The sequence below is a fragment of the Thamnophis sirtalis genome, unplaced genomic scaffold (genome assembly GCF_051295495.1).
Source record: "Thamnophis sirtalis isolate CommonGarterSnake01/CBP01778 unplaced genomic scaffold, rThaSir2_p1.2 scaffold_2, whole genome shotgun sequence".
In the NCBI taxonomy this organism is placed as follows: Eukaryota; Metazoa; Chordata; class Lepidosauria; order Squamata; family Natricidae; genus Thamnophis; species Thamnophis sirtalis.
The window spans coordinates 35097983-35111298 of NW_028261382.1; the positions used below are offsets into that span (position 1 = coordinate 35097983).

The 13316-nt window shown below is 48.5% G+C and overlaps 1 protein-coding gene across 3 annotated transcripts in view; it reads left to right on the forward strand.

Moving 5' to 3' along the window:
* SLC2A8 (solute carrier family 2 member 8) overlaps positions 1 to 4319 on the forward strand; it is a 16441-nt gene extending 12122 nt beyond the window's left edge. For all 3 annotated transcript variants that reach the window (XM_087704750.1, XM_087704748.1, XM_087704749.1), the window contains exons 8-11: positions 795 to 903; positions 1621 to 1785; positions 2836 to 2981; positions 3868 to 4319. In XM_087704750.1, the coding sequence (XP_087560876.1) occupies positions 795 to 903; positions 1621 to 1785; positions 2836 to 2981; positions 3868 to 4008 (561 nt within the window). In that variant the 3' untranslated portion in view covers positions 4009 to 4319. The remainder of the gene's footprint in view (positions 1 to 794; positions 904 to 1620; positions 1786 to 2835; positions 2982 to 3867) is intronic.
* The last annotated feature ends 8997 nt before the right edge of the window (positions 4320 to 13316 follow it).

Below are 13316 nucleotides of genomic sequence, written 5' to 3' on the forward strand. Positions count from 1 at the left end.
ACTGCACCCCTTGGTCGTATTGACCCAATCAAACCACACAGGTAGTCAATCAGAATAGAGCTGGAAGGGATGTTGAAGGTCTTCTAGTCCAACCCCCGGCTCAAGCAGGAGACCCTATACCATTTGAGACAAAACAGGGGTCCAATCTCTTCTTAAAAACCTCCAGTGATGGAGCACCCACAACTTCTGGTGGCAAGCTGTTCCACTGGTTAATTGCTCCTTAATTCCAGGTTGCCTCTTTCCTTGATTAGTTTCCATCCATTGCTCCTTGTCCTCTTTCTGGTGCTTTGGAAATTAAGTTGACCCCCCTTTGGGGCAGCCCCTCAAATACTCGAATACCACTATCAAGTCACTCCCCAGTCCTTTTTTTTATTACACTACACATTGTTCCAAAGGACATCTCCTTAACTTACATAGTCCTCAACCAGAATTGGGAGCCACGGTTTATTTATTTATTAGATTATTTATTAGATTTATAGGCCGCCCAATCCTAGAGGACGGTGTCCTTTGTTAAGCAAGGCAGTTGTTAAGTGAGTCACGCTCGGTTTTACGACCTGCTTGCAATAGTTGTTAAGGGAATCCCTACAGCTGAGCGGTCCTTAAGCGAACCCACCTTCCTCCACAGACTTTGCTTCTTGGGGATGGCAATCATGGAAGCTTGGGGTGCTACCCCCTTAATCAGGATAGGCAGTATGAAGAACAGTCGTAAGTCGTTATCATTTTGAAGGGTTGTAAATTGAGGATTATTAAGAGGTCTAAAAAAAGCTTCCCTTCATGTTCTTTGTGCTTTCCAGAACAGCAGTGCTGCTACCGTCATCGTTGGCTCTATCCAAGTTGTCTTCACCGCAACGGCAGCTCTCATTATTGATAAAACCGGGCGAAAAATTCTTCTCATCATCTCGGGTAGGATGGGAAGACCGTGTTCTGAGCTAGGCTTCCCCCAAAAGCAGGAGGCAGAGTCCTGGTCCCAGCAAAAGCCCTTTTATTAAACGCATGTGAATTCCTCTCCTTCACCTTCAGCCAAGGCCCGGCAAACGGTCTTTCAAAGGAGTATTTATGACCACAGACCTTGTCTAGCTTGGAAATCTGCCATGTAAATGCGAGGGAAGGCTGGGCACAGAGTCTCTGAGATTCACGGACAGCTCTTCACACTCCTGAAACGAATCTAATGACCGAACGAATGGTTTCCTGCAAAAGCCCCCTCCCCTTTCTTTTATTTCCTATGGGAGGGGCCATTCACCTGTGACTTTACTCCCAGGTCGACCCTGATTTCTCAGCTGTTCTTTTCTTATGGCAGCTCTGAGCATGGGCACACTGGGAACAGGCTCCAGCTGTTCCTCTGCCTCACTGCTGTCTAGCTCCGAAGGTAGCTGAGAACTGCCAGGCGGCCTCGGCCCCGTCTCTACCTCCAACACAGAGCCCTCATCCGAGCCTTCCCCAGATTCCAGGACTGGCCCAGGTTCCTCCCCAAGCTCCTCACTGTCCGACTGCTGCCAGTTCAGCTGCCCCCTGGTGGGCCACAAAAGACTGGCTTTCTTCCCCCAAGTTTTGCCCCCCCCCCCCAAAAAAAATTAGGAGTTAATATTCTGCACTCTCTTTCTCTCCTGCTCTCGTCCCCAGGAATCATCATGGCTGCCAGCGCCACGGTGTTTGGGATCTATTTCAGAATTACTGTCCCCAGCCCCAGCAATTCCTCCCATCTCCAGTTGCTGGACGCCCCCCTTATGGAGGAAGGACACCCCCTGGCCTGGTTAGCAGTGCTGAGCATGAGTTTCTTCATTATGGGTGAGTGAAGGTCTTGCACAAGTGGCTGTTCTGGAAAAATGAGATATCCCGTCATCTGGAGTTATTGGGTGGGGGGGTGGGGGTTGATCCAGGAACTTTTCCAGAAGCTTTTGATTCTCAGATGTTAACTGAACTTACTCCCGAGTCGACCCCTGTTCTTTAGCTGTTCCCTTCGTCTGGCAACTCTGCGCATGCGCACACTGGGAACAGGCTCCCGCTGTTCTTCTGCCTCACTGATGTCTGACTCTGAAGGCAGCTGATAACTGGCATACAGCCCTGGCCCCTCTCTGCCTCCGACACAGAGCCCTCATCAGAGCCTTCTCCAGACTCCAGGACTGGCCCATCTTCCTCCCCAACCTCCTCACTGTCTGACTCTGCTCCAGCTCCACTGGCCGCTGGCAGGCCAGAACAGTAACTGGGAGGCATCTCCAGTTGGGACAGTGCCTGATTGGACCATGGGATGGACACATGAGTGCTGGGCAGGGACTTGAACTTTCATTTGAGTGGGGAAAATCTGGAAACTTTCAGATTCACATTTTCCCAGATGTGCCAATAGGACATCTCTTATCAAATGGAACTTTGAGGAATCTCAAAACTCCGGAGTCTTCTTTCGTTGGGGTGTTACTTGGAACCCTGACAAGAGGTTCTGCTGGAATTTCAGAGCCACCTGCGACATCCTTGACGGCCTGAGCTTAATAGGCCGGGAGTCCAATCCAACAGATGCCTCCATCCCCAGGTGGCGCCCATCACTCCATTGCTAAATAGCAATAGCAGTTAGACTTATATACCGCTTCATAGGGCTTTCAGCTCTCTCTAAGCAGTTTACAGAGTCAGCATATTGCCCCCAACAACAATGCAGGTCCTCATTTCACCCACCTCGGAAGGATGGAAGGCTGAGTCAACCTTGAGCCAGTGAGATTAGAACCGCCGAACTGCAGATAGCAGTCAGCTGAAGTGGCCTGCAGTACTGCACCCTAACCACTGCGCCACCTCGGCTCTCTGTTCCCATTGCCTGATTTCATTGACAGTCTCGTTTTGTTTCGCCCATAGGTTTTGCCTTGGGCTGGGGCCCCATCCCCTGGCTGGTGATGTCCGAAATATTTCCCCTGAGGGCCCGAGGAATCGCCAGCGGGGCCTGCGTCCTCACCAACTGGCTCATGGCTTTCCTGGTCACCAAGGAGTTCCACGACCTCACGGTAAGCCAGGGTAACGGCAACACAACGGAGGGGATCCCAGCTGGCCGACCAACGTCCTTGGTTGGGGAGAAGGTCCTTCGGTTGATTGGTTGGGCTTTGGTCCCGAGATGCTTCACGGTAGTTTTGATCTGTTTGGGGAAGGGAACGCCGAGAGAAAGATCAAGCGGCTTTGGGAAGAGCCAGGCGACTGGCCTGCTAATTCTAGCCACTTGGAGTTGCTTATAAAAATAATAAAGGCACTGTTGTGGCCCACCAGTTGCAGCAGAGTCAGACGGTGAGGAGGGTTGGGGAGGAAGATGGGCCAGTCCTGGAGTCTGGAGAAGGCTCTGATGAGGGCTCTGTGTCGGAGGCAGAGAGGGGGCGAGAGCCGTATGCCAGTTATCAGCTGCCTTCAGAGTCAAACGTCAGTGGCAGAAGAGCAGCTGGAGCCTGTTCCCAGTGTGCGCATGTGCAGAGTTGCCAGGCGAAGGGAACAGCTAAAGAACAGGGGTCGACTTGGGAGTAAGGCCACAGGGGGACAGTGAATGGCCCTCTCAGAGGAAGTAAAAGAGGAGCGAAAGGGGAGTGGAGTTTGCAGGAGAACATTAGTTCGCTTCATTGGTTCGTGACTCTCCGAGACTCCTTGCCAAGTTCTGCAGAGATCAGCCTGGCAGCTCTCCAAGCCAGATAAGGTCTGTGACCGTAAATCCTCCCTTGAAAGACTTTGCTGGATGTGAAGGAGCAGAATTCAGAGTCAATTAATAAAAGGTTTTTTTTTGTCGGGACAAGGAGGTTGCTTCAGGCTCTTGGGAAACCTCAGTCACAACAGGGACAGCTCAGACCAGGCACTTACCTGAATCCCATGCCGTGCCCCAACCTTAACGCAACTTCCTTCTTTCTTGCCTAGGTCTTTCTAACCCCTTATGGGACCTTCTGGTTATTCTCATCCACCTGTTTGCTCAACGTGATCTTCACCATCGTCTGCGTTCCCGAAACTAAAGGGAAAAGCCTAGAAGAGATCGAGGCGCATTTTCGCACGCCGCGTTAAGGACCTCAACGCGCGATATTTTATTTTTTTGCCCCTTCATCGTGGATTTCCATAAATTGGTGGCGAAGACATTGGTTGGGGAGGCCAAAAGACTCCTGTTTGTTTCGTTTTTCCGAGGAGAATGATCTGATGAAGATGGCACCGCGGTTCGGCCCAGTTCCAGAAAGGAGCGAAAATGACACTAACGAAAGCGGTGCTCCTTTTTCTGATGTGCCAGCCCAGGGGGCTCAGGTTTCCTGATGTAAATCTTTTGACATTTGAAACGAGGATACTGTTTGAGTGTGGCTTCAATAAATGACTGTTAAAAACCACTGTAGTAACCGAGCCATTTGTACCTGTATGGAGTGTGGAAACAGAGATGAGGGTGGTGTAACGTTCGTTACCTAAATCAACAGTCACCAACAGATGGGCTGCGAGAAAGTTTTGGTGGTCCCTAGAAAAATTACTTGCATTTTTTATATGGCACTAAATCCGGGGTCCTCAAACTACGGCCCCTGGGATGGATACATGCAGTGAACGCTTGTGTGGCTGCAGAGAGTCTCCCCCTTTGGGGTCTTTTTGTGGAGGGGGGCAGAAATCCCGACTTGGGGTCTGCTTCGGCCTCCTGGTGGGGGGCTTTGGGCGAAGGCTGGGGGGAAGAACTGCTGGTGGCAAAGAGCCGGAGGGCATCATTCCAGTGGGACTGCATCATGGCCTGGAACTGGCTGATTCTCTCAGCCCACTGAGCCTCCAGGTGCCGGTACCTGGCCTTGCACTCCCGCAGTTCATCCTTCTGCTTGGAAAGCCTATACTCCTAGTGCTCAGTGATGTGCTTCTGCTGAGCCTCCTCCTCAGTCAAATCCAATTTTAACTGAGCTGTTTTGCCAACTCTTTCTCCCGGCGGCTGCTTAGCTCCAACAACTGCTTCCTGTTGGGACCCTTTTTCCTCTTATTTGTCCTAACCAAAAACCCTATCAAATGTGGAGCCAACCGGTGACAGGGAGCCGCAGCAGAGGGATGAAAAAGCCGCATGTGGCTCCGGAGCCGCAGATTGCTGACTCCAGGGGAAGAAATCAATGATAAAACCGCATTATCAAATGTCATAAATATTTATTACATATCAAGGAAGGAAAAAAAAATACCCCAACAGTTGATTTTTTACAGCTGTGGTCTATGGAACTTTCAGAAGAAATGTTTGCCATTATATTCAAAGTATGATTCTCTCTTGCACTCTCTCTCTCTCTCTCTGTGTTTTTTCTTAAATTTTTTTTTTTACAAGCTTTGAAAACACACAGGAAAAAAAAAGGAAAATAATACATTATTACTTGTAGCATTGGAAAAAAAAAACAATGGCCAATACAATTAAGTTTAAGACACTTGGTGGTATAATTTAAACTTTTGAGACTCACAAGAGGATAAGCCACAGGCTGACAGCACAGAATCATTGAAAAGTACAAAATCCCAGTTAAGAGTTAACAGTCAAAGGGGCACAATCCAGCAACTAAGTTAGGTGTGATTAAAGCCATGATCCGAGAGGCGTCGAGAAGGGGGGAGTGGGGTGGGTTTAAGCCCCAAAAAAGATTTCAGGTTATTTTATTCTCTGATCGACCCATGGAGCAGGGCGTGGTGAAAAGGCCGTCCCGAGCCCGCTTTAACTTGAATCAAAAGTGCGGTGTGTTTTTTTATTTTATTTTTGAAATCAATATTATTTTGGAAAAAGGCAACTGGGTTGATATTTTGAGTGGGTTTCGCTCCCTATCCTGGAAGCTTCATCAGTTCTATCGCGTGGTGTGAGAGATGGAAGTTATTGACGGCTGAGGTGAATTGGTGGAGGAGGGGAACGATAGGTGCTGACAGGATGGTGGTGAGGGAAGGTGAGAATAGGAAAGTTGTGTTTTCTTTGTCGTCAGATGGCCTTAACACTCCCTGAGAGCCGTTGTAGTTACTCGGGGTTTTATCTGTGACTTCAGAATCCACCTGGATGATTTTGGCCCCATTTACTCCCTCTGAGCCTTGGGAAGAAAGAGGCGAGTTCTGAAATTTTGTCGAGAAAACTGCCAGGCCTTCTCCAGGCAGTTTCCAGGAGTCAAGATTGACTCAAAGGTACAACAACAAATGCACACAATGAACACAGCCAAGAGGAGTTGAAATTGTGAGGTCTTTGGTGTTCTCTGAGCTTGGTTGTTTTCTTGTAGACGTTTTATGAGCCAACTAGGTAACACCATCAGTGCTAGAAGGGAGGGGGATTTGTTCTTTTTATATACAGTTGTCTCCTTCCTTCTAGCACTGATGATGTTACCTAGCTGGGTCATGAAACGTCTCCAAGAAAACAACCAAGCTCAGAGCGCACTGAGGACCTCACAGTCATTCTCCTCGAACTCCACCCCCTTCTAGCACTGATGATGTTACCTAGCTGGGTCATAAAACGTCTGTAAGAAAACAACCAAGCTCAGAGAGCACCACAGTTGAACCCCGAGCTATAAATCGAGCCGAGAGAATTGGGGGAGAGAATTGGTAACAACTCCCTGAGAGCCGTTGTGGTTACTTGGAGTTTTATTCGTCACCTCAGGGGCACCTCAGACCAGTTGCCTGCAAAGAAAACACAATTTTTCCATTCTCATCCTCCTCAATCCATCTCGTCAGAACGTATCATTCCCCGTCCCCCGCCAACTCATCTCAACGGTCAAAAACTGCCCCTTCCATCTCCCACACCATGCAATGGAACCGATGAAGCTTCCAGGATGGGAAGCGAAACCTCTTCTTTCTCCTCAGCGGGGGGAAAAAATTCCATCCAGTGGCCTTTTCAAAAGAAAAATTTAAAACATCACTTCTGATACGAATGCGATGGGGTTAACCAAGAATCTTCACAGCCACTTTCACTCGCATTTTTCTATATTGTCCGGCATGGGATCCACCTCGGTGAAATCAACCACGGTGGCTGACACCTTTACTCAGCAGTAAATCACAAGAGAGAGATTTAAGGTGTTGTAGATTTCAGCGGTAAACGTCGCTTTGATTCTCCCATTCCTTCCTGCCCATCGATCGGCTGTCCCCCCATTCTTCTTCTAGGCCAGCTTGGACCATCCAGACGTGACTTCTCACCAAGGCGCCGCCGTCACTAGATCGCCAAATCCAAGGGAGAAGCTACATCATTCTTGAAAGCAAGAACGGGGAGAGGTGGCAGGGAAAGGTGGGATGGAGGTGGCCGAATCTGCTTTCCTACTCCATCCATTGCTTTGGGGAGGAGTAGGAGGCACAGGGGAGTCACACCTAACTCGTGCCGGACGATGCTGAAGGGCACAGTCTTTGGAAAGAAAGGGAGGACAGGAAAACAAGCAACCAGTGTCGTCGACGACAAAGGGATTTGTACACGCATCAGCTTCAAAGTGCCTTCTGTCTGGCGAGAGGGAGTTATTTCGGAAATGTTGGCAAATCATCCTTGCCGAAAGCACCCGCTCTCTCCCACCTGCAACTTAGGAGGAGGAGGAGGAGGAAGACTTGGAAGAGAAGGGGAAGAGGGAGGAGGGAGGAGGGGAAGAAGAAAGGAGAAAAAGGAAGAAGAAAAGGAGCAGAAGGAATGGAGAAAGAAGAAGGAGGAATAGAGAAGGAGGAGGAGGAGGGAAGAAACAAGGAATGGAGAAAGAGGAAGGAAGTAGGAGGAATGGAGGAGAAGGTAAGAAAGGAGGAGAAAGAGGCGAAATAGAGGAGGAAGGAGGAGGGGAAGAAGAAATGAGAAAAAGGAAGAAGGAAAGGAGCAGAAGGAATAGAGAAAGAAGAAAGGAGGAGGAATGGAGAAGGAAGAGGAGGAGAAGAAAAGAAATGAGGAATGGAGAAAGAGGAAGGAAAAAGGAGGAATGGAGGAGAAGGGAAGAAAGGAGGAGAAAGAGTAGAGGAGGAAGGAGGGGAAGAAGGAAGGAGAAAAAGGAAGGAAAGGAGCAGAAGGAATGGAGAAAGAAGGAAGAAGTAGGAATGGAGAAGGAGGAAGGGAAGGGAAGAAAGGAGGAGAAATGAAGAAAGAAGGAAGAAGGAGGAAAGCAGAAGGAGGAGGAGAAGAAGGGAAGAAAGGAGGAGAAAGAAGAGAGAGAAGAGAAAGAGAGGAGGAGGGGAGAAACGAGGAATGGAGAAAGAGGAAGGAAGGAGGGATAGAGGAGGAGGAGAAGGGATGGAGAAGGGAAGAAAGGAGGAGGAGGAAGAATTCTTCCTCTGGAAACATCGGAATACCTCAAGGAAACATGGAAAAATTGAGACACCAAAGTCAAGTGACACAAACAGAACAGATGTGCAAAGCCCACCACAGCAGATCAGTGTGTAATGTTAAAACGCTACAATTGCGGCTGTGACCTTGAAAGAGGCAAAACATTTGCCACGTTTTCTGGGCAAACGAGGGCTTCGTTTTGCTAAAGACCCTTTCCTTTCTCGGTGTTTTTTTTTATTTTTTTATTTTAATTTGCAAAACAGTCTACTACCGATGGCAGGGAAAAAAATTGCCGCTCAGCCTTTCCGGGACGCCTTCGGCTCAAGAGGAAGACAGAAACAAACAAACAAACCAGGCCTCCACATCTCTTAAGACTACAACTCCCAGCATCCCCAACCAGCCTGAGCCAAGGGCCTGGAAGAGGAGGAGGAAGAGGCTTGTCACTTGAACAGGTGCCAGGCCCGGTGGAGGTTCAACCTGGTTTTGTCGTTCGAAGAGTAAATCCCATTTGTCGGGAGGCAAAGCGGAAAAGGAGTAAATGCGTAGTAAATGGGTGTAGCAAACGCTACGACCCCTTCAGTTTTAAGCGGCAAGGAAAAAAAATGTTCTCGTGAGCCAGAAGACTCTGGGGACTGACCCTTTGCCTCAAACACCCCCCCTCCCCGCTAGGATGTACATGAAAAATCGAAGCGCAGATCATCCTTTCTTTAAAAAAAAAAACCACCATAACCCACCACTCTGATTGCACATTCTTTCATTAACAATCAACTGTCACCTACAATTTGTAAACGCAGCTCCTGGGCCAGCAGAAAACCTTGCCTGGCCTATAGGAAATAAACTTCAGCATGGAATCAAGTACAAACCCCTTCCTGCGGATTTTAATCCTGCTTCTCTTTTCAGCAGGAAGACCGCAAAGTTTGACCTAAGAGGCTTCAGCCTCCAAGTCACGGCAAAAGAAAATCAGAATTTGCCATGGCTGGGAGCATATTAGAACAGAATCAGTCATTGCCTTTCGGGGAGGGGGGGGGGGGAGAAAGTCAAAATTTAACCAGTTTTCCTTCTCTGCATTTGGTTTCTGTGAGTTTTCCACAATTGCCTTTGGCGGGGAAAAAACAACCCCCCAATACTGGATGGATGAATTCTACTATCGCTGCAATTTCAAAAGGGGCGTCACAAACCATCACACAAATAGATAAAGGCCCCTCGCACATACATGCTAGTCGCTCCTCACTCTAGGGGGGGGGGATGCTCATCTCCGTTTCAAAGCTGAAGAGCCAGCACTGTCCGAAGACGTCTCCATGGTCATGTGGCTGGCACGACTAAACACCGAAGGTGCATGGAACGCTGTTCCCTTCCCATCAAAGGGGGTCCCTATTTTTCTACTTGCATTTTTACGCACTTTCAAACTGCTAGGTTGGCAGAAGCTGGGACAAGTCACGGGCGCTCACTCCGTTACGCAGCGCCAGGGATTCGAACCGCCGAACTGCCAACCTTTCTGATCGACACGCTTAGCCTCTTAGCGACTGAGCCACCGCGTCCCTTATTACACAAATACAGCACCATTTTTCACCATGAAAATGGTAGGGGGGAGGATTAGCAGGTTTCCCAGTTCAGGGGGGGGCACTTTTTTTTCCATTGGGAGACTCGGCTTCAAGGCAACATTTAAATTGGAGGCATCACAAGGGCGCCTCTTTTTTTTGGAAGCGTTAAAAAAAGCGTGGCAAATTTGTGGTCAAAGTGCTGAGCACCAGCAACGGAGACCCAGTTTTGGGGCAGAGGGTAAGGCATCAGGCTAGAAAAACCAGGAGGCCGGGAGTTCTAGACTGCCTTAGATGCCAAGCCAACTGGGTGACTTTGGGCCAGTTACTCTCTCTCTCTCTCTCTCAGCCCTGGGAAGAAGTGGGGGGAAACCCAGTTCTGTCATTTTACCGAGGAAAACTACCCGGACTCCTCCAGGTAGTTTGCAGGAGTCGACACCGACTCAAAAGGCACAAAAAGAAACAAAATTGAAGACGAGTTGACCTGGTGAAGTCTTTGGTGTTCTCCGAGCTTGGTTGTTTTGCTCGCAGGCGTTTCGTGACCCAGCTAGTTTACATCATCAGTGCTTAGAAGGGGGGCTGGGGTTTGCACTGATGATGTTACCTAGCTGGGTCACGAAACGCCTGCGCGCAAAACCGCCACGCTCAGAGAGCACCGAAACACCCCCACAGCGCAACCAAGAGCTACAAATCTAGAGTGGAAATGGTTATAACAGTGTTTCAAAGCTTCCTATGTGTGCACTCGAATCTTCTCAACCTAGCCCGCCTGGAAGACCTTTGATTGAACAATTGTCAGCGGTGCACAACCCTCGAGGCAGAAGAGAACACACTGCACGGCAGAATGGGAGCGACACGTAAAGAATCATTCGGCTAAATTCACAACAAGCATCCTGGCTCTCCTCCCGGCCAGATTTTGCAGCAGCAAGAGTACACCCTGCTTTTCCCGAAATGAAAACAAAACACAAAATAAAAATGCTCTTTTGGGAAACGAAGAGGGGCTGGCCGAGAGAATGAGGGGGGCAGGATGATTTTCACCAAAGCAGAAACGCAAGTGCCTTATCGTCTCCAGCAAACACACACGTCCTTCTCAGCGAATAAAGCGCATAAACACTGACGAAGAAATGCTACATTCAAAAGAAATTCCAAACGCCACTGAGTCTATTTCTGCCCCAGTCTTGGCAACCCTACGGAGCTTGTTGCACCCTTCCCTCCGTCCCTCATCCCAGCTTCTTTCTCCCTGGGACTTTTCTGAAGGTTGTGTCCCTTTCCCAAAGGGGCTGTGTATTCCAGCTCCCATCGTCCCCAGCTGGTTCCTTCAGCAAGGGTGGTTGTGCCTGGTTCAGCGCAAGCCGGTTAGAAATTAGAATGGGTTCGGGACGCAACGGCAGGTTCGACGTTTCGTTGTGCGCCGGTCCTCACCTTGCCGACTGGCCGTTTTTGGGAAGACGTGGGGAATGGACAGCTGTGTCCTCAGAAAAGGAAGATCTGCATCGATCAGCTAGTGGCCTGACTTGCTTCCTTTTCCCACCGTATTTCATGTAGGGTGAACCTTCAAACCCAACCCAATCGACGCTCTTCTATTCAATCTAGAAATCCAGCAGCTCGTTTCCCACCAGCCAAGGATGAGAGGTTTTTAACCTAGCAGAGACCAGGCCCCCTGGGAAGAGTGGGGCAGGCGAAACAATCCAACAGGTTCGCTTCTATATAGCTACCCTGCCCAAGATGGATTTAACTGCTCCGTCCAATGAGAAAATATAAGGCAATTGGGCGAAGGCCGGGGGAATCTGGATCATGGAACCTTGGTGGGCAAAGGAGGTAGGAGATCGAAGGCGGAGTGGAGGATCCACTCCAGGAAGGGTTGCAATCTGGAGATCACCACACCCAGAGGTTGAGAATCCCTTCCTAGACCTGCTTCACTCTAATCTCAGAATAGACGTTGCACGGGAAGGAGGGAAACTGACAAACTGTTGAGACTCTAGAAAGAGTGCAGAGAAGAGCAACCAAAATAATTAGGAGACTGGAGGCTGAAACATAGGAAGAACGGTTGCAGGAACTGGATAGGTCTAATTTAATGAAAAGAAGGACAAGGGGAGACATGATAGCAGTCTTCCAATATCTCAGGGGCTGCCCCAAAGGAGAGGGAGTCAAGCTATTCTCCGAAGCACCAGAAGGCAGGACAAGAAGCAACGGATGGAAACTCATCAAGGAGAGAAGCAACTTAGAACTAAGGAGGAATTTCCTGACAGTGAGAACAATTAACCAGTGGAACAACTGGCCTCCAGAAGTTGTGAATGTTCCAACACTGGACGTTTTTAAAAAGATGTTGGATAACCATTTGTCTGAAATGGAATAGGGTTTCCTGCCTGAATAGAGGGTTGGACTAGAAGACTTCCAAGGCCCCTTCCAACTCTGTTATACAGTATTCTGTTCCATATTTGGACATTCAGGAAAGCTAAGACAATGATACGGTTCTAAAATGAAAAAAATAAAAATAAGACATCTCCCATGGTCAAAAGCAAATTATTTGGTTCTCGGAAGGGGATTGTTACTTGGAAGTATTGCTTGGTTGGTCGATTTTGGTGAGGGGGGGCAATAAATAAATAAATAAATACACATAAATAAACCAGCAGAGGGAATAAAAGAGGGGAGAAAGGGGAGGGGAGTTTGCAGGAGACCATTAGTTCCTTCCTGCGTTCTTGCCTAGTATTGCGGCGTCTGAAAGATATCGGCCTGGCCACTCTCCAAGCCCGATAAACTTCGGTAATTGTGAACTATCTTGAAAGACTGTGGGAAGAGGAAGGAGTTTGCTGGAGAGGAATTCACTGTCAATGAAATAAAAGGGGTTTATTGGGACGGGGACCCCGTTTTGTGCTGCTGGGGTCAGAACAAGTGCCCATACCCTGGAGATATGGTGTCTCTTGCAAGATTTCTTTGTCTCTTTTGAAAAAGCTAAAAGCTGGTTACTGGGTCCCAGTGGCAGCTCTTATCACAGTGGCCACCTTGAAGTTTAAACTCTTTGGCCAATCAATTCATAGTCGCGAGGAAAAACCACTCATTCTAAGAGATGGAATGCAGTATTTTTCGGAGATGGATAAAGGAACAGCTTTATGCTCTATCTAACCTCTTCTTTCTACTTGGCAGAAATGTGGGGATAGAAAAACATTTATCCATGAATCAAAATGAAGCAGGAAGGGGAAGAACAGACATTCAGCTTAAGACAGCTCTCTTCTTCCTATCTGTTGCAACCAAAGAGGAAAAGCTTATGGTTTAAAAGAACTCTCAGGTTTGTGTGTGCAATGGATCAGGTTCCTCGAGAAGATTTTTTCCTAAGTAGAAGCAACCGTCGTTAAGTGGACAGGAGTTATATATTTGGGGGTGGGGAAGGGAGTTAAACTGTGGGCGCCCCACCCCTGGAAGATTTGAAGACAAGATTGGACAACCGTTTGTCTAAATATGGGATAGGCTCTCCTGTTTGAGCAGGGGAGGGGTTGGACTAGAAGACCTCCAAGGTCCCTTCCAACTCTGTTATTCTGTCACACCTTTTTAAATTAAAGAATTCCAGATTTCTTCCCTCCCCCAGATCAGATCAAAAAGCT